The sequence below is a fragment of the Schizosaccharomyces cryophilus genome, assembly GCF_000004155.1.
Source record: "Schizosaccharomyces cryophilus OY26 unplaced genomic scaffold supercont4.5, whole genome shotgun sequence".
In the NCBI taxonomy this organism is placed as follows: Eukaryota; Fungi; Ascomycota; class Schizosaccharomycetes; order Schizosaccharomycetales; family Schizosaccharomycetaceae; genus Schizosaccharomyces; species Schizosaccharomyces cryophilus.
The window spans coordinates 982,349-1,009,423 of NW_013185628.1; the positions used below are offsets into that span (position 1 = coordinate 982,349).

General features: G+C 37.7%; 15 protein-coding genes across 15 annotated transcripts; 6 read left to right on the forward strand and 9 right to left on the reverse strand.

Moving 5' to 3' along the window:
* Positions 1–241: 241 nt before the first annotated feature.
* On the forward strand, positions 242–1,526 carry SPOG_04900 (uncharacterized protein; the record flags this gene model as incomplete). The annotated part of the gene is made up of 4 exons (XM_013169088.1): positions 242–373; positions 414–581; positions 686–901; positions 943–1,526. 4 exons carry the CDS (start codon positions 242–244, stop codon positions 1,435–1,437), a joined length of 1,011 nt encoding a protein of 336 aa, XP_013024542.1. The 3' UTR covers positions 1,438–1,526.
* Positions 1,489–4,228, reverse strand: SPOG_04899 (ribosome biogenesis protein Tsr1). Its single transcript, XM_013169087.1, has one exon. It carries the CDS (start codon positions 3,954–3,956, stop codon positions 1,626–1,628), a length of 2,331 nt encoding a protein of 776 aa, XP_013024541.1. The 5' UTR covers positions 3,957–4,228; the 3' UTR covers positions 1,489–1,625.
* Positions 4,229–4,362: 134 nt separating this feature from the next.
* SPOG_04898 (guanyl-nucleotide exchange factor) lies at positions 4,363–7,268 on the reverse strand (the record flags this gene model as incomplete). Its single annotated transcript, XM_013169086.1, has 5 exons — positions 4,363–4,435; positions 4,474–6,856; positions 6,914–7,018; positions 7,074–7,151; positions 7,196–7,268. The coding sequence occupies 5 exons, from the start codon at positions 7,266–7,268 to the stop codon at positions 4,363–4,365; spliced, it is 2,712 nt and encodes a 903-aa protein (XP_013024540.1).
* Positions 7,269–7,711: 443 nt separating this feature from the next.
* Positions 7,712–8,051, reverse strand: SPOG_04897 (uncharacterized protein; the record flags this gene model as incomplete). The annotated part of the gene is made up of 2 exons (XM_013169085.1): positions 7,712–7,771; positions 7,842–8,051. 2 exons carry the CDS (start codon positions 8,049–8,051, stop codon positions 7,712–7,714), a joined length of 270 nt encoding a protein of 89 aa, XP_013024539.1.
* Positions 8,052–8,434: 383 nt separating this feature from the next.
* Positions 8,435–9,510, forward strand: SPOG_04896 (uncharacterized protein). The gene is made up of 2 exons (XM_013169084.1): positions 8,435–8,924; positions 8,980–9,510. The coding sequence occupies exons 1-2, from the start codon at positions 8,745–8,747 to the stop codon at positions 9,367–9,369; spliced, it is 570 nt and encodes a 189-aa protein (XP_013024538.1). The 5' UTR covers positions 8,435–8,744; the 3' UTR covers positions 9,370–9,510.
* Positions 8,924–10,723, reverse strand: SPOG_04895 (Clr6 histone deacetylase complex subunit Alp13). Its single transcript, XM_013169083.1, has 2 exons — positions 9,540–10,723; positions 8,924–9,490 (listed from the first exon to the last, which is right to left on the reverse strand). Exons 1-2 carry the CDS (start codon positions 10,466–10,468, stop codon positions 9,406–9,408), a joined length of 1,014 nt encoding a protein of 337 aa, XP_013024537.1. The 5' UTR covers positions 10,469–10,723; the 3' UTR covers positions 8,924–9,405.
* On the forward strand, positions 10,491–12,081 carry SPOG_04894 (centromere localized protein Cnl2). Its single transcript, XM_013169082.1, has 3 exons — positions 10,491–10,750; positions 11,069–11,511; positions 11,556–12,081. The coding sequence occupies exons 2-3, from the start codon at positions 11,084–11,086 to the stop codon at positions 11,698–11,700; spliced, it is 573 nt and encodes a 190-aa protein (XP_013024536.1). The 5' UTR covers positions 10,491–10,750; positions 11,069–11,083; the 3' UTR covers positions 11,701–12,081.
* Positions 12,012–13,999, forward strand: SPOG_04893 (thiamine-phosphate dipyrophosphorylase/hydroxyethylthiazole kinase). Its single transcript, XM_013169081.1, has one exon. It carries the CDS (start codon positions 12,333–12,335, stop codon positions 13,884–13,886), a length of 1,554 nt encoding a protein of 517 aa, XP_013024535.1. The 5' UTR covers positions 12,012–12,332; the 3' UTR covers positions 13,887–13,999.
* On the reverse strand, positions 13,914–15,386 carry SPOG_04892 (curved DNA-binding protein Cdb4). The gene has a single exon (XM_013169080.1). It carries the CDS (start codon positions 15,356–15,358, stop codon positions 14,198–14,200), a length of 1,161 nt encoding a protein of 386 aa, XP_013024534.1. The 5' UTR covers positions 15,359–15,386; the 3' UTR covers positions 13,914–14,197.
* A 135-nt stretch (positions 15,387–15,521) lies between these two features.
* SPOG_04891 (RNA polymerase II associated protein) lies at positions 15,522–17,389 on the reverse strand. Its single transcript, XM_013169079.1, has 4 exons — positions 16,745–17,389; positions 16,629–16,697; positions 16,204–16,525; positions 15,522–16,068 (listed from the first exon to the last, which is right to left on the reverse strand). The coding sequence occupies exons 1-4, from the start codon at positions 16,803–16,805 to the stop codon at positions 15,669–15,671; spliced, it is 852 nt and encodes a 283-aa protein (XP_013024533.1). The 5' UTR covers positions 16,806–17,389; the 3' UTR covers positions 15,522–15,668.
* Positions 17,101–18,450, forward strand: SPOG_04890 (signal recognition particle receptor beta subunit Srp102). Its single transcript, XM_013169078.1, has 2 exons — positions 17,101–17,548; positions 17,595–18,450. Exons 1-2 carry the CDS (start codon positions 17,381–17,383, stop codon positions 18,105–18,107), a joined length of 681 nt encoding a protein of 226 aa, XP_013024532.1. The 5' UTR covers positions 17,101–17,380; the 3' UTR covers positions 18,108–18,450.
* On the reverse strand, positions 18,427–19,971 carry SPOG_04889 (glutamate-ammonia ligase Gln1). The gene has a single exon (XM_013169077.1). It carries the CDS (start codon positions 19,699–19,701, stop codon positions 18,619–18,621), a length of 1,083 nt encoding a protein of 360 aa, XP_013024531.1. The 5' UTR covers positions 19,702–19,971; the 3' UTR covers positions 18,427–18,618.
* Positions 19,896–22,960, reverse strand: SPOG_04888 (tRNA(5-methylaminomethyl-2-thiouridylate)-methyltransferase). The gene is made up of 3 exons (XM_013169076.1): positions 22,457–22,960; positions 22,330–22,391; positions 19,896–22,266 (listed from the first exon to the last, which is right to left on the reverse strand). The coding sequence occupies exons 1-3, from the start codon at positions 22,554–22,556 to the stop codon at positions 21,169–21,171; spliced, it is 1,260 nt and encodes a 419-aa protein (XP_013024530.1). The 5' UTR covers positions 22,557–22,960; the 3' UTR covers positions 19,896–21,168.
* Positions 22,961–23,190: 230 nt separating this feature from the next.
* SPOG_04887 (COPII-coated vesicle component Erv25) lies at positions 23,191–24,325 on the forward strand. Its single transcript, XM_013169075.1, has 2 exons — positions 23,191–23,595; positions 23,730–24,325. The coding sequence occupies exons 1-2, from the start codon at positions 23,277–23,279 to the stop codon at positions 24,056–24,058; spliced, it is 648 nt and encodes a 215-aa protein (XP_013024529.1). The 5' UTR covers positions 23,191–23,276; the 3' UTR covers positions 24,059–24,325.
* Positions 24,271–26,324, reverse strand: SPOG_04886 (CAMK/CAMKL/AMPK protein kinase Ppk9). The gene is made up of 2 exons (XM_013169074.1): positions 26,120–26,324; positions 24,271–25,971 (listed from the first exon to the last, which is right to left on the reverse strand). Exons 1-2 carry the CDS (start codon positions 26,232–26,234, stop codon positions 24,491–24,493), a joined length of 1,596 nt encoding a protein of 531 aa, XP_013024528.1. The 5' UTR covers positions 26,235–26,324; the 3' UTR covers positions 24,271–24,490.
* Positions 26,325–27,075: the final 751 nt, after the last annotated feature.

Genomic DNA, 27,075 nt, shown 5'->3' on the forward strand with positions numbered 1-27,075 from the left:
TCGTTAAAGGTTTCATACACGGCGAACTAGCGAACTGACATAATTTCAAGTGTCTGAATTGTCGGACGCTCAGAATGAATCAGGCCTAATTGAAGATTAAACAAATAGAAGCTCAAAGAGTTTTTTAATTACAAAGAGATGAGGCTTCAAATCCCTTTTTGACGTTTTTGAAACAGCTTCTCGATCTCTCCTTCTAACTCTGTATTTGAACTATTTGCTTGGCTACCAGCGTTCCATAGACATGTTCCCAGTAGAATGGAAGGCGAAATCGTTTCTGGAAATTGGTCTCTATTATCAAAAAAAAGAATTTGATTTGAATACACAGTTTCAAAATGCTCTACAGCTGATGGATTTTGCAGATCACACTGATGAGGTAAAAAATCATTGAAACGAAATTTTGTCTAATCTGTTAGCCTGTCTTATTAGTTATTGCAGACTATTTAATTTGGTTCATCTATCAAAATATCCCTTTGAAAGAAAATCCATTTCTGGCCCATTTTTTTCATACTTGGGCGCATACATCTTGCCTTGGCCGACAATACCTCTTAGCTAACATATTATCCGGCAGAATCCAGCAAACTGTAAGTATGATTCCTTTGGCTATATCTTCATATGACTCTTAAGTGGTAGTCATTCTTTTACTCTACTCATGATCTTAACTGCTGGTTATTAACCACTTTTAAAGAGCTCTGATTTGGTGAGCATTCTCACAATCTCTCCATTAGAACTTGTTTGTTCAACGACAAAAGAAGATGTTTTAGCAGAAAACTCCTTTATTGATCAGAATGATTTACGACAGTGGTTGGAACAACAAGAATTGTTGCCTGAAAAAGCATCCTCTAATTCAAATACTACAATATGGTTAACCGGAACAGAACGTGCCCTAACTACAGAGGAAGTGGTAAGATTGATGAAACCGACTGCTTATTAACTTTTAATCAGCGAAGTTTTTTGGAAAATCAACCACGTTTTTCTGAAAAGGATGTACCTACAGTTAAACAAATAGAGACGTTTATCTTACTAAATTTGCCTTTTGCTCCTGAAATCTTTTCTGATTTGCTTAATCATTCTGAAGCAAATTTTAATCAAAGATTTGTCAAGAACCTTACATCTCTTTCGATAACAGTATCCAACATAGAAGTCTTGATTCTGATGTTGCTACACGATCCTTCTTTGGTATCATATATGACTGGTTCCGGTACTTTTATGTACGAACTTTTGTCGTCATTCACTTCTCAGATCTCCAACTCTAATCTATTCGAAAAAGATCGAATGGCTCATATAGGAACAAGTTTTTTCATAAAAGTCCTTGATGTACCTTTCATAAAAAATATACTGGTGTATGACTTGTATTTTGACTTACAATCATTCTGCATGGCCGCTGTACCTCAGTCGGCTATATTATATCAGAAGCTAAAAGTCATTAGGTCTACATAAAAGTTACGAATTTATATTGGCAAAATCGTTTACGAAATTTAAATAGAGATATATCCATATAGCATTAATTTAATCTATTGTCTAACCCTAACCAAATTTAAACCAAAAAAATTGAGTGCTTTTATCCTTGCTTTCCATTTATATGCTATAAGCACACTGAGTGGATAACAAGGGAACCAAAATTAAATTTACTGAAGACTATCCTCGTTAAGAGTGAGCAAACGAGATCGTATAGGATACATCCGCTTGTACAAAGACATAGCAATCGTATCTTGAACGGTAAGCTTGCCATTGAATGTAGCCTTAAAGTATCCATGGGTACCCAATGGCTCCTTGATAAACCCTGTACGGCCTTGTTTAGTAAACAGTTGAATAGGCTTGAACCACATAACATCTTCAGGGTTGAAAAACATGTAACGAACAGTGATAAGTTTTTTGTGGATTTTGAATGGATGGCCAGTTAGAACAGCACGCTTAACTATCACAGAAGAAGTATCACTCTTAAGGAAAGAACCAGTAGCAGCTAGGCGTAATGAACCATCAGGCATAGGTTTAAAAAGTGTTACAGGCAGACCCCCGAAAACTATAGGACCGATAATAGTACCTAATGCAGGTTGCTTAGCTTGCAAATATTTGTAATATTTTTGAAGGTTATTTGCGGCACCAGAAGCTGGAGCATCGGAATACAGTGGATTCACGTACAAGCGACGAGGTCCAACTTGCATAATTAATTCTTCTTTAGAAGCTATAGGATCTTCATATTCTGAATGCTTCATGACTGTAAAGTGGGAAACAGTCGTTCTATTCTCATAGGCCATTAACGAATATAGCACAAGCATATTGTTAGGCTGACTATAATAATTGTAAACAGAAACAGGCACGTCTCGGAGCTCTACAACAACTGACATTCCAGGTTTAGCTTCACCGATGAATGGCTGTTTGTAAAGCTTGTTCTTTAGGTTGCGATAATTTTCAAGCTTGTACAATTGTCGCCATTCTGGAGGCTCACTTGGGTCATACTCCTCAGCATCCCAAGGGCTAGTATAGAAACTACGGAGTCCGCGGTATTTTTTCAAGCGTTCTCTTGCTAATTCTTTAGGGTCTAATTCGAGTTCGTCAGGGAATTCAAGATCTTCTTGTTGTTCTTTCATCCTTCGACGATAATCTTCATACTGCCGAGTTTCTTCGTCTTCATTTAATTCAACAAACATTTCAGACTTAGCATCATCCTCAACTTCGCTTTCATCCTGTTCGCTAGCCGGCTGTTCCTCTTCAGGACCGCCCTCATTTTCGACAAGTAATTCTGTGTCTTCAACATCACTATATTGTTCTTCTTCTTCATCCACACCAGGGATCCAAACGGCCTGATAGCTGGAAGTGCCCTTAGGAACGCGTTTAGTGACCGGTATAGGCTCTTCCTCGTTATCCAAATAGTAAAAGTCATCAAGACGAACACCTCGTGGAGGTTCAGATTCCATTTCCATCTCCATACTAACGTCATTTGGAGCAAGGGTCTCTAATTGTTCCTGATTTTCAGTTGGAGCAGCAAGTTCAACTAAACCAGCCTCATTCACGTTTTTGTCTTCTTCCATGGTATCAGAAGGTTTTGTCTTTAAATCAGAAGCATCATATATGCAATTAACTTGAAAATCACCGAAACCTTGAATATGGATCAAGGAGTCTGGATCTAATCCTTTACCACGTACTATACCTTTAACAGCAAGCTTTCCTTCCTTATAATCAATGGACTGAGCCAAAAGATAGGCCCGAGAATCACGCCAAAAGATACCACGGGGATGAGAAGTGCACAGAGCACGCATAACGTTAAGAGCATCCTGTGAAACGTCAGAAGCAAAAACTCGATCCTGATCAGAGAAGAAGAAGTTCATGAAGCTTTGCAAAGATTTCTTAACTTCTCCGCGAATTTTTATGTTGTCAATAACTGACATATCGTTGACTACCGATATGACACTAGATATTCCTTGGCACTGAGCCGTTCTGACGACTAATTCCCCAAATTCATCGACTTCCTGAGTAGCAGAAAGACCAAATATTACATAGTCTGACGCCTTGCAAGCATCAACAAGACTATAAAAGTTCTTTCCAGGCATCAAAAATTGTAACTTTTGTTTGAACCGAGTGATTGTCGTGTTATACTGATAGGAATTTTCTTCAAACAGGGGAAGATCAGCCTCAGGATCCACCGACACTAACAAGTTTCTAAGGATACTCCACGGATCAACGTTCGCGCAAAGAGGAACGATAGTAATTACCTTTGGAGCACCATTTTTGCCGCCAAAAATCCGATTATTCATAGCAGCCTCATTTCTTTTGTTCAACTGTATTTGCTTAGCAGTATTTCGTCGATCTGCTTTAGTAGAGGTATGTTGAATACTTTTAGGACCAGTCCTTTTTGGCTCAACGTTATTACTGTAACGCTCTTTTAACGATGACTTTGAAGCATGTTTAGACTTAAACGGCTTTTTAGGCTTAACATTCGATCTGTGATGATGAGCCATCTTCGATTTTGGACCTTAAGTCAAATATAAGATTCCCTGTCGACAAAATTAAGGATTAGGATAAAAATATATTTTTTATCCAAGGCAATTAAGCTTTACAAGCTTCTTTTTGTACAATTACAAATTTTTCTTAACAATTTCCCCAATGCCGTTTTTAGCAAAGAAAAAGAAATTAAAACCACTTAATTCCTTTAATTATGATTTCTTTTATACTAAAAATCAGTTGTCTCTGCTAAAACTAGTGTTTTGGACAAATGGAGTTTTGTTGAGGGCAAAGTGAAAACTGAAATATCCTTGGAGTTAGTTATACTTAATTCTTCCTTCTTTATTGTAGAAGATAGAAATCACTATTAAGATTTAATTTTAAAATATCATAAAACTCTATTAATAAATAATCACCTAAAGATTAATATGCTTCGTAGGGAAGATTTCTTTGGGCCAAATATTTCTTTGCACAACCATAGTGTACGACAGAACCACTAAATTGTTAATTATAATGAAAAAGGAATAAACTTACTCTGGAAATATAGAAATCACGCTTTTTCCTAATCGCTTGTGGCAATGTAAACAAGTCTTCTCTCTTGTTATAACCACCTTTTCTGAACGAATGCGGGCCAGCTCTGCATTTAGGTCATTAATCCTCTTTTGATACAGCCTTGATTGTAATTCCTTATTATTTTCTTCCTCGTAGAGTTGCCGAAATTGGGAAGACAGAAATGTCCGGTATGTTTTCATGCTGGAATTTTTGGGTAGCAACGGAAAGATTCTTTTTATCTTCAACCGAGAGCTATACTTTGTTATAAATGAGATTATGTCTTCTGGCCGTTCATTCACAAGATCTGTAAGGTACATATAGTAAGGCTCGGTCTCTCCAGTATCCATATAGACAGAATCACAATAGCCGTTCGCTCCCTTCCAATCCTTCATTTTATCTAGATATACATTCAATGCATCTCTATGTTTTGATAAACGTCGATAAAGGATTACCGACGCTTCAAACAGATGGGAGTTATCAGAGTCGATTTCGTTAAGAATTGCATTCGCATCATATGACTTTGATTCATTTAAGTGTTGAATAAGATCTTTTAATACTGCATCAAAGACCACTGATGATTGTTCATAGTTGCTCTCTCTTTCTAACTCATAAATCCGACGCAAATATAGTTGACCAAGGCGGGTCCAGAAATATTCAAGAGTTGTTTTCGCAGAAGCAATTAGTTCCTGTAGATATATGATGGATACTTCAGAAGATACGGTTTCAAGGTAGTTCAAAACTTCATCATGAGCTATGGTGCTGCTTCCACTTGTATCATTAAGGAATAACTGCACCGAGGCTTTGGGAACGCTGCCTAAGGGAATTCTGGCATACTCAAAGATAATTTTTTTTTCATCGGGACGTAACTTTTGAAGGTAATTAAGAATATCATCATACTGAGAGGTTTCTTCTTGAGCTTTAGGAGCGGATAAAGAAGTTCCCTCTTCGTTTAACTTCGTCAACAGTTTCAAAGCATCGTCATGATACCCTTTACTAAAATAATAATCTATTAACTCGCGAAACATACCAGCCGAAGTCAAATTTGCTTCTACAACTGAAGTTTCACAATGATTAGGTAAACGCAACAAAGACCCTACAAGGGCCGGCGTAGAAACCATATACGTTAGAAAAAGAGTAGTGTCAACTTCAATAGCAATATTCTCCAAATCCTTTTTCGATATTATACTGCCATCTTCGTTACGAAAGAGATCTTTTTGATATGAATGGTAAGTTTTTTCATCCCAACTTAAGAAGAGATTGGCTTTCCTTCTAGAATCAGTTAAATAAGTACTTAAACTACGTAACCGTTTATTGTTAAACACTAGAGATTTTCCATCATCCTGTTCCTGAGAGTCGGCTTTTGAGGTTGGCTGTATGCTTCTTTGGGGAGATCCAACCATGGACGGATCTGAAGGAGAAGGTCCGGAAGACAGGATACTGATAGCATCAGAATAATCATTTTCCACGAGCTTGGGAAAAAGCCTCAATACAAAAGAGGGAGATTCACATATTTCAGTAAATAGTTTCATAGCGGTTTCATAGTCACCGGAGGAAAAGGAACGAGAAGCTTTTTCTCGTTTCGTCATACGAAGGTAGTAATCACGTTTTGGAAATTTCGCATCGTTAATTTGGTCTAAGACACTTATCGCTTCATCAAGTTGATTTGACTGCAACAATGATTCTACTTGACAGCTAAAATCTTCTGGAATAAGGATCCAAACATAAGAACTTGAGGTAAAAAAGGTATTTTCTTCGCAAGAAAAAGTAGAGGATATGTTACTAATACCAATTTGTTGTATCAGAGCATGAGTGTCCTTATTCCAAACGTAAATGTATTGAGAATGGAGAGATATTAAATAAGGTGAATTGTATATAACAGCTTGAGGACTAGTAGGCCAGACTAATGGCTTTCTTGCAACATGTAAAGATTTAAGATTAACAAGGAAGCCTTGCGTATCTCTTGATAGTAAAACTTCTTCGTCCGAAATTCTTGTTATGTGTAAGCGATTTAGCTTCATAGACATTCCTATATAACTCATGCCGAGTCCCAAAGAAGAGGATGGCTGCCAAGGAAGATTTAAAGACGAGGACTGAGATGTTTCGACGTTCACTGCAACAAACTCATTTGAAAAAGACACAAGGATCATAGTTGATGACATCCATGTTAGAGAACGGGCTCGATCATTAAGGGAGATTGATTTGTCATGAACAAGATGATCGGATCCTTGCCATTTATATATATTCAGCTGCTTTCTCTCTGCCAAAATAATTTGATCATTTCCGTATAAACACATGTTTTGGCAATGACTACCAACACTTAGAAGCTTCTGAAACGTTGATATTTTATACACATGTATGGAGGAATCTAAAGTTGAGGTACCGGATTAGCATTTAACTCGTATACAATAAAGAATCTTCCTACCAGATAGCGCGTAGAAAATGTCTTTCGAGGCATCACGGATCACCTTTGTTATTGGTTTTTTCGTAAAGGTAGGATAAAACTCAACATGCTCCATAACAAAGTCATCTTACAGAAGTTAGTTCAACAAATAGAAAAGAAAAAAAATAAAAAAACTAAGTACCGTTTAAATTATCATTTCCATGGTGGATCTTGTACCTATCCAAATCGCCATTGCTGTTTGAAACATAAATATATTCACCTTTCCTCGTTAGCAGGAACGAATTCAAGAGAAACAGATCGTACCCAATTCAAAGATGCATTCAATTTTTGTTTTTGAAAGCTCCAAAACGCGAAAAAGAGAAAAAGATCGATGCATAGTCAAAAATCATAAGTAGTTATCAAAAAACGATGCAGACGATGCTGTTCAGATTTCTCATTAAATTAACCAACTTTATAAATGTAAATGACAGCCTCTTTCTTGTTGAAAATACTAGCCGAGCAAGTCTCTGTATTGATGCATGACTCTAACATGACGCTTTACTGAGCATGGTCGAAGGATAAGCGTGTCGCGTTAACATTCCTTAATAAACAAAGAAAGAAGAACAAACATTTGGCAAATTTCGTAGAGGTATTCTTGCTTAGATTTTTAGGAGTTGATTTGTTGAAGTGTTGGAAAGTTTCTATGAACATAAAGCGTCAAAAGATTTAGCAAAGGTGGACAATTGAAATTAGAATAAAGGTATTAACGTTATCGAGATGAAATAGGCAGAGCAATCAAGCTCCAAAGCATTCTCATTTTTTAAGTTTAGAACCATTTGTTTACTTGGAAGTAGCAGGCCAAAATCCTTCTTCAACCCAGCCGGCTTTTAAAACGCCCACCTAGTAACAATTAGTTTTTGAAAACAAAGCAAGATGTTTGAACACGTTCCATAAATACGCTTTTTCATACAATTGAGCTTAGTTTCACGGGTCGTTTCAGTTTTTGTTCTTGATGCACAAGCATTTTATAGACGTTCAAATAAACATCTTTAGAAATTACCACTTCATTTGAAGAATGCTCATTCGTGAGTTTATCATGATCCAACAACCATGCAGAACGCCTTTTGTACCATTCATTAACACCAACTTCCCAATCTTGCATATTTCGTGTTTCTTGCATGGTTCTGGTTAAACATAAGGCTATTGCCCCTTGTACACTAATCCATAGGGAATGGAATGAGAGGATCTTATTGTATCGTATTAGTTCACTAAAAGTGATATAGAAATCGTAGTATGTTCTTTAGAGCGATATAAACAAAAGTCGATGGGTGCAGAGGAAAAAATATAAAGAAAAGGATTGTGTAGGATGTCTTATAATGCAAGTTTCTCCTAATGGATAACTCTTATTATGTTTGTCATTACCTTGTTTGCTGAAAATGCTTCTCATGAAAAAGCTTTGTTTGCTGCTTGGTGTAAACAATCAATCAGTCATGTCGAGATGTTTTTCTAAGAAGGATTAATAACTTTTTTCTTTTTGGTGTTTACAAAAAAAGGAAACACTTGAAACGAAATAGCAACGGTTTCAGTTCCTACCATATGTCTGTAGATCAATACCAATGAATGAACCTTTTTTTCATTCCTGTGCAATTTTTTTTCTGAATTTTTCATACAAAGAACAGCTTTCTTTAAGTTATACAATTTAAATTATTCCTGCCTTAATAGCCCTATTTGCAGACTTGCTTCCTTCATTCTTTAGTATTCCAAGTACGTTGGTTCATTGTTTGAATCGTTTCCAGAGTAAGACGTATTCTTTTGTCACCTTTTTTCATAGTTTAAAGATTGTTCAAATTATAAACGACGAGCTTTTCATGTCATGTCGGTAACTACACATTCTGCAAATGCAGTATCGAAATCACCACCACTGCCTTCATCGTTTGCTCCCGCTCATGCTTTTAAAGAAGAAGTGAATCCCTCTTCTACTGTGCTCTCTTTTTGCTTATTCCTCTCATACCTAGGCTCTGTAACTGGGATATCGAGTTATGCACTCTTAAGGGTATAGGCAGACAACTTTTTTTCACAAAGTCCTTATTTATTAACATTCAATTTAGTATTACGTACGCCCTAGATGGCTTCAATTGCTCGCTGTACGGCATGCCTATGTGAAATCCACCTTGACAAAGCTAGAACATGTTTCAGCAAAAGCAAAAGAGATAGAAAAGAAAACAGCTACTTTACAATCAAACCACGACTTGTGGGTTAGAACAAAGGTTGCTAAAAGTCGGATATCTACACTAAAAATTGTTGCACAAAAGAAAGAAGAACAAATACCAGCAGAAGCATCTCTAAACCTAAGTCTACAGGGGTTCAAAGATATTTTGAATGCTGAAGTTGGCAACTTTCTTCCTTTGTATAACCCTAAAAGCATTCCAGCTGATCCTATATCACAATTCCATGATGATCTTTGCAATTACAAAAGGCTTCATTTGTCTATCTCATGAGATAATCATTTTTCCAAAAAATAACTATGCAATTCATTAAACGCCAATTAAGGATCGATAGTTCGGGGAAGCATCTTGATACTTATTAATAAAATACTCATCCTTATGCTGTACGAGATATCTAGATTAATTGTCAGTCAGTAAAATAAAAAAACACTTGTTGTACTTACTGTAAAAATTCCTCGATATATCCTAGTAAACAGTCAATCGACTGTGAGTCCATATTCGTATGGTCGATTAATTCAGGTAAGCTAACGAAAAGCCGTATTAGGTGTTCTGCGCCATAAATATCGCACATCTCAACTCCAGGATACTCTCTCCGAACTTCTAAGTATTGCTGCCTTTCAAAACGATAAAGTAACATGTTTCCAAGGCACTTATTGAAATAAATAGCTAGTCCAGCCATAGCCTGCTCAAACACATCAACGTCGACTTCATTCGTTAAAGAAGAAATCTTAGATTCCCTGAAAGCAGCAATGGCAGCTCTCACGGTCGGCTTTCGAGGCAGTGAAATTAACTGAAGATGTTTTGTGATATGTTCCCAATCATCTACTAACCAAAGCTTTAAAACATCAGGAACTCGAACCTTGTGTTTAGGCAATGGTGGTTCTTCATCAACGGATTCTTCTTCTACGGCTTTCACTGCTGCATCTACAGCGGCTTCAGAAACCGCCTCGTTTTTTATCACATGAGGAACAGGAGAGGCTGACTTTTGGGCTTTCGCTCTTTGAGACGTTTCACGGGATTCACCCTCCATGGTGGTAGCGCTAGATTCCCGAGACCGTTTTCCGATAGGTTTAGTTGCTTGACCAGACGCTTCACCAACCTTGTTAGTAGAAGAAGCTGCCTTTTTCGTAGCAGCAGACTTTTGTTTAGCTGCCAAGGCTGTACTCTTTAATTCCTTTTGTGTTTTCAAATTTTCGTCATTCCACTTTAATATACGATCGGGTCCGACCCACTCATCCCAGCTATTTTTCCATCCTCTATAGTGAATCAAGTAGGTTGACGAATCTTCCTTTTTCTCTGTGTCTATAACTTTAGCTTCATAAAGTAAAGGTCCGTGAAAGCACAACACCCGTTCATTCACTTTGTACGACATGGAAAGAGTAATGTATGGAAGCGGCTCGTGGTGGTGAGGTCTTCTACAGTACCGCCAAGAAACAGAAGAGAAAGACAGCAGTATCCTGAAAAAGAAACTTTTAGGCACTTAACGGAAACCGTTGTGGTGGTGAACAATTTGTTGTCCAGTTCTGAGTCCACTTCTGAGGGAAGCCAAGTTGTCGAAGCGGGTTAATTGCTGTAGAAGGTTTACTATTCTGTTCTTGAAAAGGCTAAAAGTGCTAGAAAAAGGAAGTTTTTATTGTAAAATAAATAATTCAAGGTAAGAAATATAACAAATCTACTAAGCAAGTGAGGAGTATTTTTTGCATCAAATAAAATCGAATTTATTCTGGAAAGGGCAAAGGAAGGACTATTATACCTTTCATATAAACACTATGATATGAAAGCTGAAATATTTTAAATGTAGAAACGCGAATGCTGATAATTACGACGACCATATTCATATGGCTGACAAAAACTTGGCTGTTGATTTCCTTGGTTCCCTTGTTTCGCTTTCTTGATAAACTTCACTTTTCAAGTGAAAGAACGGTTAAACAAGACATCCATTCGTATTCCTACAGCTGAGCTAACAAGATAGCAGGGGTTTGTTTTCATGGAACAAAAAATTCTAAGCGATTATTTGCTTTCCCAAGGAACTTTCTCTTCTATCATTCATCTCCAAGAATGGAAAGAACTATTTCCTCGTCGTTTTCGCGACGAACCTTTGCTCGTTGAACTTTATGACAGATGTACCAAGCAACAACAAAACCGATTAAAGAAAATCAAGGCCAACATTGAGATTGAGAGTCAAATACTCGGAAAGAATGAAAGAGATCAAATGCTTTCTGCAAATATACGAAAGTTCTTTCAAAGCGCTGCTCCCCAAGGTTCCGATCAAGACGAATTTTATACAACGTATGCTGCTAAACCGCTCGACATAACGGCTATCAACCAACGTCTGGAAAACGCATTGCAAAGTGTCAAAGCGGAAGTTGATATAGAGCGTAAAAAATGTTCTACGTTGTCCTCTCAATTGGACGCGTACGTAAAGTTCTTTTTTTTCTTCACTTATCTAACTTGATTAGACATATTGATTCGCTAAACGATTTGAAATGGTCACAGGAACCTAATCTAGAGGAACCTGTGGCTCTTCTTGATGATTTGATTGAACAATTGGAGAGACGCTGCAACGAAGTACCTTTTGTCAGTAATAATGACGAACTAGACTGAGTTTTCTATACAACTGTTACAATATTTATTGATGAACTTGAAGTTCCATGCGTAAAACATTTTATTTTCGTCCACTAAGACTTTTACGATAACCTTTTCCAAGGAATTTCAATTGCTGAAAGCGAGTTGTTACATTCTTTCTTTTCAAAGAAGTATTCTTTCTCTATTTTTTGAGTTTTCTAAACGTTGTTTCAACTATTCAGCTGTTTCAGGCTAAGCTTGCATCACAAAAGTTCTATTTTCATGGCGAAAGCGATACCATAACTCTGAGTCTACTTTTACAATTCATTTCAAGGAAATGCTTTATTTTTTTCCTTTTTTTTTCATTATTGAGTTTCTTCATTTCCAATTATTTCCCACTAATATAGCAGATATAGCAGGTATCCGAGATCTCTTTTGGAATTCGTGGGTGTTTTCTTTTATCCGAAGCCAGGTTCGATTAAAGAAATTTTGTTCTGAAAAATCAATTGAAATTCAATTGAAATTTGTTCAGCTTAAAATCAGCCTTGTTTGCCTATATAGAAGCAGGAAACGAGGTGTTTCAATCTAGACTTTCGGTTGTGCAAGATACCATCGATTCTATATTCTTTTTTGAAAAGTAATCTCTCCGTTTTATTACTTTTATCTGAAAAATGAAGCCTACAGTCAATTACTCTTTGTATCTAGTAACAAGCTCTACACAAATAGCACCAGGATCCAGCTTGGAAAAGCAAGTAGAGGAAGGAATCATTGGCGGAGTTACTTTGGTACAGCTTCGTGAAAAAGATATTTCCACAAAACTGTTTTTGGAACGGGCGAAAAGTGTTTTAAATATTTGTCGAAAACATGGCGTACCATTGTTGATCAACGATCGAATCGACATTGCATTAGCCATTGGAGCTGAAGGAGTTCACATTGGACAAGACGATATGGACTGTAAAACCGCTCGCAAAATTCTAGGAGAGGATTCCATTATCGGTGTTTCCACAAACAACATTCACGAAGTCGACTGTGCTGCTGCTGATGGTGCCGATTATGTTGGAATCGGCTCTATTTATGATACCAACACCAAGAATGTTAAAGAACGTATTATCGGTATTACAGGTCTGCGTGAAATTTTGGAACATATGTCCAAAATGCCCCGTCAGCTGAATTCAGTGGCCATTGCTGGTTTAAATTCTAGTAATATCCAGAGAGTTATATATTTGAGCGAAGTTAACGGAAAACGCATCGATGGTATTGCCTTAGTTTCTGCTATTATGTCCTCCACGACGCCCCTCGAAACTGCCAAGCACCTCCGTCACTTGATCGTCTCCCCTCCTTGTTTCGCTCAAATCCATTCTAAGATTTCATCTAGCTCGGAGTTGGTTGCCAAGGTGGGTCCTTTGTTTGCCAAAACAAAGGATTATACCCCTTTAATCCATCATTTGACCAACGGTGTTGCTAAAAATTTTTCTGCTAATGTTACCTTGGCTGTCAATGCTTCCCCGACCATGGGAGAAAGTAAAGAAGAAGTTGCTGACTTTGCCAAATTTGCTGGCTCACTTGTTTTGAATATAGGAACTCTACAGGTTCGTGAGACCCTTATTTATGCGTCTCAAATCTATAATTCATTGAATCGACCTGTTGTTTTAGATCCAGTAGGTGTCGGTGCTACAAAATTTCGTACCGATGCTATTTCAACATTACTAAACCATGCTTATTTCGATATAATCAAAGGTAACGAAGGTGAAATTATGAGCATCGCCGGCGAAGAAGGTATTATGAGAGGTGTTGATAGTGTTTCTCAGCATACTCTTACTTCAAGAGTTTCCGCTGTTCAACGTTTGGCTGTAGAACGGCGCTGTGTCGTTGCCATGTCTGGTCAGACAGATATTGTCAGTGATGGGAAAACCACTTATATCATTAACAATGGAACTTCCTTACTAGGTAAAATAACTGCGTCCGGTTGTTCTTTGGGAAGTGTGATGGGTGTTGCTGTTTCCCTTATCCCAGAAGATAAACTACTTGCTGCGGTCTCTGCAACATTGCTTTATAACATTGCCGGTGAATTGGCTGTTCTAGAGGAAAAGCCTGCAACATCTCATGCTGTCCAGGGTCCTGGAACTTTTTTGCCTGTTTTTATCGACAAATTGTATTTCCTTGTTAATCAGTGCATTAATGGTGACTATAATTGGCTTAATCGCGCTCTTATTCAAAAAGTCTAAGAAAGAAAGATTACAGTTGCCATGAGAGGGACGATAATTTTCGTATAAAATAAATGAATTACTAAATAGCATTTACGATAAACACTCACAAAGAATGGAAAAAATAATAAAGGAAGTTAGTAGGATGTAATCCCAGTAGCGCACTATCGAAGAAAATGAGGAGTTATTTTATTTTTAACATGAGTAAAAACATATCATAAAGAAACTTTTTCAGTGGTTTGGCAAGGGATGCTCTACATCAGCAGAGACCGAATTTTTTTATGATACAATTAAAAAAGTATCAAAACTTTACTAAGTCCTGATCATATTTGTTAAGCAGCTTGACCTTCGCCAGTAGTCTTCTTTTTATTGTTCTTTTTCTTCTTGCTAGCGCTGCTAGTCTTCAAAGGAGTCTCGAGAAGGGAGATGATTTCCTTGTCCTCAATCTTCTTGTCCGACTGGATGTTGTTGCGAGGCTCAGAATCACTAAAGACAATGGTACCGTTCTTGGTCAAAGCAATAGTAGAGTAAAACTCAGCAATATAGCCACCCTCCTTGTCGGTCAAAACATCATAAGGATACAATAGGTCGTGCTGAGTGCATTCGCTGAAACCCATGTTTGTTCTGCTATCATGAGTAATGTTACGGGTAGAAAAGGGGTAAGCACCAAACTTATTTTGAATCTCAGAATAGACCTTGCGACTGGCTTGAAGCTTCAACATGTATTTGGTATCAGTCTTCTTGTAAATACGGGTAGCAATGTCAGAACGCTTGATTTTTCCACTAGGAGAAGAAGAGATCAGGATATCAACACCATAGACTTCACCTTCTTGGAAGGTAAAAGTGTCAAATTGAGCGCGTTGGGTCTCAGAAGGATTCAAAATGATTTGCTTTTTACCATCAATCACGTCTCTTTCTTGTTGGTGAGTGAGCATACCAGAAACAGGCTTGCAACCATAAGTAGTAGCAATTTTGTCGACAATATCAGTGACTTGCCAGTTATTATTTCCAGGCTTGATAGTACGTTGGGCAGCCTTCAAGGCAGCAGAAGCAGCAGCAATCACGTCTGCCTTTTCACCAATGACAGCTTCCTCAGAAACGACAACAGTAGTAGCAACTAAAGATGCGAAACCATCAATGTGAGCACCTAAGAATACCTTAACAATATCACCCGCCTTTAAAATAATGTTGGCTTCAGGGTCATTAGACAAGGGAGATAAGTGTGCAGCAACTCCATTAGGAGAAACGGCAGTAGGGAAAGCAATACCCTTATAAGAGTCCTTACCGCGTGCAACCTTGCTAACTGCTTCTTCCAAGAGTTGGTCACCACGGACGCAGATGTCGAAGACCTTAGCACCGTCTTTACATAAGTCGACGACCTTGTTTAAAACATTTTGGGAAAGTTCACCAGCAAGCTTGTACTTGTTGATAGTTTCAGAATTGTTCAAGCTATAGTCAACAGCGGTCTCTTGCTTAACTTCTTTGGTAGCCATCTTGAAAGGATTATACGCAAAGATGGACCTAACTTTCCAGGAATTTCTGAAGACAGAATGAGATAAATTTTGCAAGTCACAGAAAACATCATCTCTTAAATAAAGTTAGCTTTAGCGAATCGCTTGTTTACATGGATTGAAATACAATGGGGAGTGGAAAACGGCAGGAAAACAAGAAAGAATTCATGCCGAAGAGTAATTTGTGTATTACGAATGTAAAAAAGTTGAACAAGGCCAAGGGAACTTGATGAATCTCGAAAATATCCGTTCACCCATGCAACCGCATTCCATTCATTGTCTAATTACTTATTTATCCATATAAACCGTCTGCATAATTTTCGTCAGACGCAAAATCATCTTGAAAACTATGTTCACTGGATCCTCCCCATTCATCTTCATCTGGATAGCTGTTTTGATAGAAGCTTTCTGCGTTTGAATCCTCGTCAATCTCATCCCGCAAAGGGTCCTCTTCTTCTGCATCATGACTTTCCGATACAAGCTCATTTTCCAGCGATTCACGAAAAGCATCAGGAACACTAAGAGCATCGATAACTCCGTAACCAGTCGGAGGCTTAGATGGCTCTTTATTTGACGCTTCATAAATATCGTAAACATATTCTTCACGGGCTTGTTGAAGAGGTAAGTCGCCATTTGAAAGGTACTCATGGATCATAGAATCTAATTGAGGATGCGTATGATACATCCCTTGACTAAAAATGCAGTGTTAGTTAAGCATTCAAGAAAAAAATAGAAAAAAAATATATCTATATTTGCCGACAGAATCAAAAAGCTGATTCATTGCAACGTATTCAACTGACGAAAAAGATTAACGGAGAAAAGCCTACCTTTTTTGGAGACGAATAGCATCAAAAACTTTTTCATCTTTTGTAGATGGTAAATTTTGGATCGCAAATCTTGGAGAGTCCAAAGTAGGAGGAATGGAAGGAACTGATCCTTTTACATCCAAATCCATATGAGAATGAACTTTTGGAATTGCAGGTTCAGAGGGTTGGATAATTGGAATCCCATAAGAATTGGCCTTTGGCAAGGGTGGTTTGCTAGGAACATTCGTTGATTCTAGCAAGTCTGACGCAGAAGAAGAACGGACGGCGTTCACATTCGACACATATTGCTTATCGTTTTTTAACGTCTGAGAGAGTCTAAAAACTTCGTTCCCTTATTAGTTTTTTACTCTTCACAGAATTTAATTGCACTCTTCCACACAGATGTGATGACCGTGGAAGAGTAAATCTATTCAGTATATACTTACAATATCGGCCTGAAGATTTCCTTTTTTTAGCAATTGTTCGTTCCCCTATTTCATGCCCAAGCTCCAAATCTACTCGGTGTTAGCCACAATTTCATTATGGTTGTTTTTTTTCTTACATAGAGCATTTACGGGATCATCAGTTGCTTTTCTTTTGACACGCAAGACTGGTAGAGGCATAGCTTTTCTAATTTAATTTACAATGATACAATCCTCATTGACCATAAAAAGACTCGCAAACAAATGCAATTCTATTTTGTTGTTGGTAGCTTTTTTCACCACTGGGTAAAATCCAAAACAAAAGGTCAAGTGACCATTTCCATCCAAGTATAGATATAAAGTGTACAGAATTCTCTTGAACTCGTAGAAATTATTTTTTTGTAAATGCTGTTTGTAGGAATTGAAGATACGCTTCTGAAAATCTATTTTCATTTAATTTTGACCTGGTTGCTCAAAGGAAACTAGCGTAGAAGTACGTGAATAAAATTTGCTATGATTTTTTCTTTCTATTATTCTTCTTCGCTTTCCTCAATTGAAAGAGTTTCGAAAAGAAGCTCCTGAATCCAAAAACCAAAGGCAAATCAGGTTCACAGCAACTATGAGGATAGCACTTTAAGAATTTATGACAAAAGAAAAGGCCATTCTAGCTCTCATCTAACAGACTTCATTATTCGAATCATCAATCAGCAGTCTACACGATACAAAGGAATTTTATACATGGGAATACCTGCAAAACACCAACTGACCATATCACAATGCTTGAAAATTGGTGGACAATACTTGTTGCGCTTGCAACGATTCCCTTAGCTACATTTATTGTTTTTTCCCTTTTCTTTGCATCGAAAAAAACCATTCAGAAAAAGACACCGGCCATCTTTTTTGTGGGACCAACTGAATCTGGAAAAACGACCTTGTTTTGTCAGGTAGGATTATGAAAATTGAATCATTCTATTAACTGTTTCCCTTTAGCTTGTTTACGAAAAGACCAAGTCTACTGTGCCTAGTATTGAGCCAAACGAGGCTTTATGGAAAGATGATATTGTTCTTGTAGACTTACCCGGCCATGCTAGAACAAAGCATTGGACAGAAAAAAAATTAAATGAAAGTTACGATATACGGCTTGTGGTTTTTGTTTTGAATAGTGCAACCATGGACCGAGATTTGCATCAAATTGGACTCTCTTTATTTGATGTACTACTGAAATGTAGAAAGCACAAGATATCGAAAGTTTTAGTAGCGTGCAATAAGTTTGATTTGTTTACTGCTCAACCTGCAAAACAGATCCAAACTGCTGTTTTGAAAGAGTTGGACAATATTTTCGAGGAAAAGGAAGCTCAACTCGACGCTATTGTGACAGAGGACGTCGATTGGGATCAACTGCGCCCTCAGCTTCAAGATATCCCTTTGGAGTTCCTTTCTGGCAGCGCTCTTAAAGGCACCAACTTGGATCAATGGATTCAATGGATGGAATCCTCTCTCTAGAGGCATATCAGTCGTTACTCCTTTTTAATTTTAATTTTAATTTTTCTTTAATTTAGAATCTTGATGTTTTCTTGTTGAATGGAATTTAGGACTTGGCGAATTCCTTTTCAATGCGAAATGTTTACTAGAAGCAACTATATCTTCTGCTCGTTGACAAAACATCAAAAGGAAAAAGACTTAAAATTGTAACTAAATTCCTCACATACTGGTGTAAATAATTTCTAATTATGACTTTCCATCTCTTCTTTCTTACTAATATCCTAACATAGCATACAAGTTTCTTACGACACAAAGTAGTTTCATAATCTTTAACAAATAAATGACATTGAAAATTAAAAGGAAAAGACAAAAAAGGAACAAGGAATATATGTATACGTATGTATGTATGTAAGTATGTATGGAAATATATACGTTTCTACATGGAAGCAAAAAAGAAAGCGCATCGGGTGAAATTTGACAGGATATAGGCTGTCAACGTGACCAGCACGCAAAAAAAGGAGCATTCGCCTGTTTAAAATTCAAACATGGTTTCAGTAATAATACCAGTGACAAGATAAGGGTCGATAGAGGAAGCAGGACGACGATCCTCAAAGTACCCACAACCTTTCATAGCAACAGAACGAGGAATACGGACAGAGGCACCACGGTCAGCAATACCATAGTTGAATTGTTCTATAGTACCGGTTTCATGCTTACCGGTAAGACGCAAATCATTATCATCACCATAAACTTTAATGTGATCCATGTGACGCTTTGCGAATTTTTCAAGATACTGCTCAATGGCCTTCATGCCACCTTCGGCACGACTATCCTTGGTGGAAACATTAGTGTGGCAGCCAGCACCATTCCAGTCACCCAAAATAGGCTTGGGATGGAAAGAGATCTTGACACCAAAATCTTCGGCGATACGGTGGAGGAGGAAACGAGACATCCAGAGTTCGTCACCCATTTGAATACCACGGCATGGACCAACTTGGTATTCCCATTGAGAAGGCATGACCTCGGCATTGACACCAGAAATGTTGATGCCGGCATAAAGACAGGCCTTGTAGTGGGCCTCGACGATGTCACGAGCAAAAACATTGCCGGTACCGACACCACAATAGAAGGGACCTTGAGGTCCTGGGAAGCCACCCTTAGGCCAGCCAAATGGGCGGTCATAATAGTCTAACATTGTGTATTCTTGTTCAATACCAAACCAAATATCTTGGCTGGCATGCTTTTCCATAAGCTTGACGCAACCATCACGGTGGTTGAAGTGGTTAGCAGAGCCGTCGGCGGTATAACAAGCAGCGAGAACGAGAATGTTGTCACCGCGGCGAATGGGATCTCTATACATAGCAACGGGTTTTAAAAGGGTATCTGAGTTATAACCGGGGGCTTGACCAGTGGAGGAACCATCAAAGTTCCAAACGCGCAAGTCTTCCAAAGATTTTGGCTTTTGGTCGAGGGTCATGGTTTTGCTGCGGATGTGATTGAAACCATCAATCCAAATATACTCAGCCATTACCTTGCCATCTAAAGGTTCAAGGTTGGCGTACTTGGCCATAATTGAGGCCTTGGACAAAAGAGGATCAACTTCGTATTGGCACATGTTGGAGAATCTGTGAATAAAAGGAAAACAAGTGAGAACCAGAACCTTCTAAATCTATTCAAAAAGGAAAGAAAACTCGGTGAAAAACAAGAAAATTAAGATGCAAATAAAAATTTAACACACCCTTTTCTATAAAATAGGACAAATAATTTCCGAGGAATGATAAATTATAAACCAAAACAATATAAGAACAAGGATTAAAATTATAAAATTAAAATAAAAAGGGGAAGGATTTGTGTGTCTTTTTTTACCTAATCCTGGTAGGAAAAGCGGTGTTTGGAGAAGGTAGTTGGCAGGGCCGCCGAGTATTATATATACGTGTAAAATAACAGTGTCAAATTTTGTTACCGACAAGGTCGCCTACTTCTGCTCATCCCATTGATAAATATAGGGTAAGGGTTTGCAAATCAAAAATGAAGCAATTTGATTGGAAGATAGAGAGAAAATAAGAGAGCTTGGTGCAAGCTGGAAGATAAAGTCCGCCAATGATTCGACGACTTTTTAGGGGAAATAAAAAATGACAGACGATTGGGGAATGGGTTCATAAGATAAGATAACCAGCACGTTCACTACGCTAGGAGGCTTCGGAACATTCTTTTAACGAAGAAGAAAGGAATGCCTTATTCAGTAGAAAGATTTACATGAGTGTTTGTGTTTATTGGTAAAGCGAGGAGCAAGATGTTGTTTCAGCCTCATTTTCAGGTATTATTTTTTTTTATTCTGGATTGTTTGAGAGTGACCCTTTGTCTTCATGATTGGTTTGTAAGAATCACTCAGGGTTGTGTGTGTTGATTTCATGTTTAGCAGCAGAGTAGGCAGTGATGTGGGGCTTTCATAATTCACTGAATAAGATTCACCGGATCCTCGTGTTCTGGAAGCGAGGTATTTCCCGCACAAACTTATTGTGTCGTCTAGAAGTTCATTTGTTTATATTCCTTTTTTCATAATTTTTCCTTTTGCATCTTTGTTAGCAAGCTCTAAAACTTGTTCAGTCGTCAATAAACAGAAACGCATCAAACTAAAACTCTTGCCGCCTTTTTTTAGTACCTTGCGTGTGATTCATATTATATTATCTTCCTGACCCTCCTTTACGAACTCGCACATTCTACCGGCGAATACTTTTGAAATAGGTTAGAGAAAAACGAAAAATCGAAAGAATCATCAGCAAGAATCATTGAGTTATCGAATAGACGCACTGTCCCACTCATCGCTTCCATTCTCGTTTCAATCTGACCCCATGTTACTGTACAGCTTTCGTCAAGCGGCGGCTTACCATCTATCCTTTTTCACGTATCGAAATCCATAGTGGAATAAACTAGGTGGGGATTGGTAATTAATTCCAGGTGGGGGTTGAGAACAGATTGTTTCGCACTGAGGTAGGTAGTAAACAGATCATTTTATCATAGCAAATAAATGTCTATAAGACTTTTCAAAATATAGCTATCTTAGGATTCTTCTTAAAAAATCTTATGGCTCGTCTGCTGCAATGGATCCTCCTCCCAAACACAACTCATCATTGTACATTGCCAAAACTTGACCAGGCGTTAATGCCCGTTGAGGATTCAAAAAGTCAACCACTAATAAACCATCTCCTTGAAATAAAGCCTTTGCGGGCTCGAGTGTTTGCTGATGTCGTACACGCACAGAACAATCAATGGGCCCTTTCGATTTGCTCGCTTCTTGTCGGATCCACTCAGTCGACCATGTCCAATGATTGACTCGAATTCGTTTTCGAAATAGTAATGGGTTCATGCTTCCATGGCAAATGAAAATCGTGTTTGTAGAAGCTTCTTTCTTCCAGATATACCATCGCCCTTGAAATTCCGGATCGCCCTGCGGAAGACTCAAGCCACAGCGCTCTCCAATTGTATAAGACCAGCAACCTGTAGATGGAGGGTAGAAGCCAACCACTTTCCCATTTGCTACGACGCGTATAGGTTCATTCGATGAAGCTAGATATCGACCCAAAAAGCTTCGAAAGTGGCTTCCTACATTTGGTGATACAAAACATAGTCCTTGGCTTTCGAGTCGATCGGCACTCTCATTTAGCCCGGCATGAGCGGCCATCCTCTTAACGTCTTTTTTTTCTAGATTATGTAGCGGAAATATTGTTCGCTGAAGAGCTTTTTCTTGGACCGTGCACAAAAATAATGTTTGGTCTTTCCATCGGTCTTTGGGTAAGCAAAGTGCAACTTGATTATTACTTGCATTTTTCATTGTTTTCGCATAGTGTCCAGTGGCTAGCCACCATTGTTGAGTAGAACAAGAGCCATTCTCCCACTCCCGAGACATTTCGTTTTCTAATGCCTCATACAAGGCTCCAAATTTGACATAGCGATTACAAGGGACATCTGGGTTGGGCGTACATCCTTGCTCGTATAGCTCCAGACTCGGTTCAAATACCCGAGTCCAATAATCCTTTTCAAAATTAAACCTCCGCGAAGGAATATCTAGTTGTTTGCATACTTTCTGAACAAGGGACCAGTCTTGTTCCGCGGGGCATCCGCCTGGTGCATCATCTTCATCAAGCCAATTTCGCATAAAAACACCTTCCACATTAAACCCCTAATTAAAAAATTTCATTAGTTTCTACCTTTACAGCTTAAAAACCATCAAGGAAATACCAACCTGTTTTTTTAATAAATAAGCCGAAAAGCTCGAGTCCACGCCTCCAGACATGGCCACAAAAACTAGATTAAAAAATAAAAATTAGCTTCCATACCATCCAATTCCACAAGTTAGTATTAAAACTTACCTTTATCGTGTTTTCGAGGCCATTGCACTTGAAAGGGCTGCGCTTTCCACCTCTTTACAAATGAATTTGCATTTTGAAAGAAGAATTTTGTTATTTTCATAAACAATTCCTTAAATCGTTATTGTAGCAAACGTTTCTTTAGTAGTTGGGAATTTCTAGTTAATCCGTTAAAATAAATATTTCTATAATATAAAAGGAGAAAAACAAAATAGTGAACTAAAACAAAAGACTGGATTTGCCAAAGTAGGGTTTCTGAAGGAAACGTTGAAACAGTCCAGTACTAAGGTGTTTTTTTTTTTAGTGCTCAATGACTGAGGTAGATGGTAGCAAAAGCAAAAGAAATTCTACTCGATTCATGGTTTCTTATTCCAATTTAAAACTTATTTCTCAATAGAATCGTTCATTTACTTTCTTTTTTTTAATCTTCAGTTTTTTTTTCGTTTATAAAGCATCCATTTTGGCGAAACAAATAAATCGTCAAGATTCGTAAACGTAAGTGAGCAGTTTCCAGAAATTTTTTTCCAATTAAGTTATAAGCATTCATCTGAAAAAGTCCATTCTTTATCTCTATTTTCTGCTTATTTCAAATTTATTCTTTCTCATATTCTGTTTATCCATGGTTTGTTTACTAATAAATAACCGTATACAACCGTATACCGTTTACTATAAGGTAGCGTGGTATCGTTATTCTCCAAAACACAGAAATTCAGCAGTGTGTCAATCATTTCAGTTACCAAAAACAAAGGGATAACGTGGATGCAAAGTCTGTAGGAGGATTGAAGGCTTCACTTAAAGTATTTTACTGACAAAGAAAGAAACCATGTTCCTTTTCAAACCGTTGATCTTACTTTTCTCACTTATTGTGTGCTCCGTTCAGGCTGTTCACTTTGACATTCCAGCCGAGTCGAATCCCCAAGCTTTTTGCTTACGTGAATATGCTGGAGAAAAAACACTAATGATTGTTTCAGTGAGAACAAGCGGTAACCGTGGAGATGGGCAAAAGCTTAGCATGGAAATCAAAGACTCCCAGGGCACTATTCATTCAAGTGTTCAAAATTTAATTGACGAAGAGCGTATTGTTTCCGAAGTATCTGGACCTACTGTAATTGATATTTGTTTCATGAATACTTTGACACCGGGTATGTTTTTGCTGAACTGAACGCGTAGGAAACCCCCAAAAAAAAGAAGCTATACGTTGGACCTTTGTCCTATGTTTGGGGGCTAGGCTGTTCGTGAGGGTAAATAATGAATGGATGAATTAACAAAATTATAGGTGCTATGGAATCTAACCACAAAAAACGATCTGTTAAGTTAGACTTCAATATTGGAGCTGATGCTCAAGATTACTCTGCTTTACAAAAAGCCTATAACCTGGAGCCAGTTGAAGCTGATCTTCAGCGCGCTAAGGACTTTATTAACGAGGTAAAAGGAAAGATGTACTACTTACAAACACGTGAAACTAAATTTCGCAATACGAATGAAAGTACGAACGAACGTGTCAAAAACTTTGCTTACTTTACATTCATTACCTTGATCGTATTGGTTACTTGGCAGATTCTTTATCTTCGTTCTTTCTTCCAAAGAAAGCATCTTATCCCCTAAAAAGCCTGCTCTTGAATCATATATGTAAATTGTGGTGCTGGAATGGTATGTATACATTCTTAAAACCATGCTTATGCTCCCTCTATTATTTTATTTCAATGCCTAGAGATGGATTGATTTGTCATGACACTGTGTATTACAGGGATTCAAATATACAACGATTCTTTTTTTTCTCTCGTATTTCTATTATAAAATATACTACACTACATATAGGATAAGCAAAGTATGATTCAAGGCATGTAAAATTACTATTCATAAATTAAAGATTAAAATAAGTTAAAAACAAAAAAGAAAAAGAGAAAACAAAATCTTCCAGCAGCAAGTGAAAGATCCATTTGCTTCAACAATGATAAAACTTCAAAGCAAAACAAAATTACACGTGTAAGCATAACAAAAATAAAAGTGTAATCATTAAAGTCATTAGAACAATGGCTAAATGATTTTTCGAAGAAACTGCTTAACAACTTCAAAACAGGGCATGGGACTATTGACCGGGTTATTGATTGCCGAAGCTTTGTTGCCAGAAAAGCGAATGTCAATAATATTAGCCAACGAACCAAGAGAAAATATTTCGAACGTCAAATAAACTATAAAGCTGTCCGTGTTGATTTTAGCATCTACACGATATTTATTTTCACGTAAAAAGTCTTCTGTGCTATAAGGGCGAAAAGAAGCTCCGAGGAGCTGCAAGCTCTGGCACAATTGCAATAAAATTTCTCGCGGAGATTTATTGGTCTGTATGCCATAATGCCACCGAAATTTTCGTAACCTGGTTGAAATGGTCGCGTGGAACCCATGAATATTATACATTTTGGACATGTAAGTCGCATGTTCGCTGGGAAGGGATGTAGGTAGAATATTGACATGCGATTCGGAAGACGCCTTTGAAGGAGGCGTGACTAAACCAGAGGGATCTTTCTTTTCAGAATATGACAATGAGTTTGGATGTGAATCAGAACAAGGAAAGAGCTGAAAGGACAAATTATCGGCGGATGAACTAAGGTCGGTGTTTGAAGACGCATAGACAGGAAGGTATGATAAATCTAGAGATTGAAGCTGTGAATTGTTCTGACTAACTGAAGAAGAGGTTAATGATGAATTAAAAAGGTGTGCCAATTCAGCTGGGTAAAAGTTGACGATATGATCTTTCTCGGAGAAGAAGGTACTATGCGAAGACAGGCGAACTGATGGAAGATTATCGGCTACAAACCAAGGGTGCTGAATAATATCAGATATTTTGATTCTATCAGTTGGGATGACGGTGAGCATTTGTCGGATTAGATCGGTAGCACCTGAAGAAACGTGAGAAGGTACTGTATAGATTCCTTTACATGCACGGCTCAAAACATTGGATATGGTGACGTCTTCAAAAGGAAATTCACCGACGAGCATGAGATAGAGCAGGATTCCACAACCCCAAATATCTACATCACATCCATCATAATACCGACCTTGAATGACTTCAGGAGCAGCGTAATGAGGAGTGCCACAAGAAGTTCTCAAAAAACTACCATCGTACATAAAGTTGGAAAGGCTAAAATCACTGAGCTTAACCGTTAAGCTATTGGAGACAAGGATGTTTTCGAGCTTTAAGTCTCGATGAGACACATTGTTTTGGTGACAGTATTCGATAGCAAAGACAACTTGTTGGAAGATTCTACGGGCTACAGCCTCGTTCAGACGTTTACATCTAGCAAGCATGCTATGAAGGTCGGTCTCCATAAATTCCAATGCAAGCACCGTGTACTTTGGGACACGAAGAACTTGGTAAAGGGAAATAATGTTTGGATGCCGAAATGATCTTAAAATCATTACTTCTCGTAAAACATGGTTCCAAGTAGTCTCATCTTCCAGCTCCGCATTTCGTATCATTTTCAATGCAACTTTTTCTTCCGTCTCAGAATGAATTCCTACTATACAACAAAACTGTAAGTTCCTCAAACCACACAAATAATTGTCCACGAAAGAACTCTCAAGAATTCAAGGCCAGGAGTCAAAGATGCCTCATGCACAAAGCTTTCTATATAATCCATTGAGAGTGATCTTTCTCATTCAACTTACACTTTACTTTGGCAAGATTACCCTCGCCAAGAGTCCTCCCCAACTTCCAAGGACCAATGAATTGAGATACATCAACATTTTCAAATTCAATCGATGAAAAAGTAGCGGTTTGCATATGGCAGAGCAACCACCTAGGATTTGTAGATATTTTTATGTTCAAAAAGAGAGAAACAGCATGTATTTGAAGACAAGAAATTGTTTGTTGTTAGTAGCTGGGAATACCTAGTTTACTTAAGAAGTAATATAGCACCATTTTTGATGATATCAAATTAGAGTTCGCTACGACAAGCGATCCGTAAACAAAGAAACGGTGAATAAAACGAGAGAAACAAATAAAGAAAAACAAAATAATTGGTTTTCATTATTAAAAACAAACTTTTTTAAGACCTATACATCCCTTAAAAAATTTGCTAAAATTAAGGTTATCTAAGCGAGAAGGTGAAATATTACATGGACAACGGTAACAGTATACAGTTTATATACAAAGTTACAAACGTGTTTGGACATCTCACAGAGCCCAAGACAAATGAAGTTTCAAGGATAGAAATAGATTTATAGTCCGCTTCACTGTATATGAAAATTATACCTGTTTTCTGGTTTTACGCTTGTGAGCAGGAGTAAACGTTTCTTAAACGAACAGTGAAAGGTAAAACTAGAAAACAAATAATGTGCTTTTTTATTTAAAAATGAGATCATAGACAATACAACTTCAGTATCTGTTTTAAAACCGCTTAGAATAAGTGCTAGTACCATACCGTTTTAAGTTCCTTCTCATAAACAGAGACCGATTCCCGGAATTTCGTATTCAAGGAAAGGGCCCAATAGCGTTTCAATACAAAGAAAAAAGGCTTTCGTTATTTCTCTTGAGTAAAAGCGGCTTCGGTTCTTCCGATCCATCCTAAAAAAATTTTTTATATCGGCCGTCGAGATATAGAAATACATTGGTTCAAACAGGA

Coding starts and splice junctions, on each gene's coding strand:
- SPOG_04891 (XM_013169079.1), bottom strand. CDS start 16,805: ATGCCTCTACCAGTCTTGCGTGTCAAAAGAAAAGCAACTGATGATCCC. Junction 16,526..16,628: donor GAAATCTTCAGGCCGATATT/GTAAGTATATAC, acceptor AAGGGAACGAAG/TTTTTAGACTCTCTCAGACG. Junction 16,069..16,203: donor GCTATTCGTCTCCAAAAAAG/GTAGGCTTTTCT, acceptor CTGCATTTTTAG/TCAAGGGATGTATCATACGC.
- SPOG_04890 (XM_013169078.1), top strand. CDS start 17,381: ATGCTTGAAAATTGGTGGACAATACTTGTTGCGCTTGCAACGATTCCC. Junction 17,549..17,594: donor AAACGACCTTGTTTTGTCAG/GTAGGATTATGA, acceptor GTTTCCCTTTAG/CTTGTTTACGAAAAGACCAA.
- SPOG_04894 (XM_013169082.1), top strand. CDS start 11,084: ATGGAACAAAAAATTCTAAGCGATTATTTGCTTTCCCAAGGAACTTTC. Junction 11,512..11,555: donor TTGTCCTCTCAATTGGACGC/GTACGTAAAGTT, acceptor TAACTTGATTAG/ACATATTGATTCGCTAAACG.
- SPOG_04889 (XM_013169077.1), bottom strand. CDS start 19,701: ATGTGCCAATACGAAGTTGATCCTCTTTTGTCCAAGGCCTCAATTATG.
- SPOG_04895 (XM_013169083.1), bottom strand. CDS start 10,468: ATGTCGTACAAAGTGAATGAACGGGTGTTGTGCTTTCACGGACCTTTA. Junction 9,491..9,539: donor TATATCGAGGAATTTTTACA/GTAAGTACAACA, acceptor CAATTAATCTAG/ATATCTCGTACAGCATAAGG.
- SPOG_04893 (XM_013169081.1), top strand. CDS start 12,333: ATGAAGCCTACAGTCAATTACTCTTTGTATCTAGTAACAAGCTCTACA.
- SPOG_04899 (XM_013169087.1), bottom strand. CDS start 3,956: ATGGCTCATCATCACAGATCGAATGTTAAGCCTAAAAAGCCGTTTAAG.
- SPOG_04896 (XM_013169084.1), top strand. CDS start 8,745: ATGTCGGTAACTACACATTCTGCAAATGCAGTATCGAAATCACCACCA. Junction 8,925..8,979: donor CGAGTTATGCACTCTTAAGG/GTATAGGCAGAC, acceptor CATTCAATTTAG/TATTACGTACGCCCTAGATG.
- SPOG_04888 (XM_013169076.1), bottom strand. CDS start 22,556: ATGAAAATAACAAAATTCTTCTTTCAAAATGCAAATTCATTTGTAAAG. Junction 22,392..22,456: donor GCCTCGAAAACACGATAAAG/GTAAGTTTTAAT, acceptor TTTTTAATCTAG/TTTTTGTGGCCATGTCTGGA. Junction 22,267..22,329: donor CTTATTTATTAAAAAAACAG/GTTGGTATTTCC, acceptor TTTTTTAATTAG/GGGTTTAATGTGGAAGGTGT.
- SPOG_04887 (XM_013169075.1), top strand. CDS start 23,277: ATGTTCCTTTTCAAACCGTTGATCTTACTTTTCTCACTTATTGTGTGC. Junction 23,596..23,729: donor CATGAATACTTTGACACCGG/GTATGTTTTTGC, acceptor ACAAAATTATAG/GTGCTATGGAATCTAACCAC.
- SPOG_04892 (XM_013169080.1), bottom strand. CDS start 15,358: ATGGCTACCAAAGAAGTTAAGCAAGAGACCGCTGTTGACTATAGCTTG.
- SPOG_04886 (XM_013169074.1), bottom strand. CDS start 26,234: ATGCAAACCGCTACTTTTTCATCGATTGAATTTGAAAATGTTGATGTA. Junction 25,972..26,119: donor TAATCTTGCCAAAGTAAAGT/GTAAGTTGAATG, acceptor TTTGTTGTATAG/TAGGAATTCATTCTGAGACG.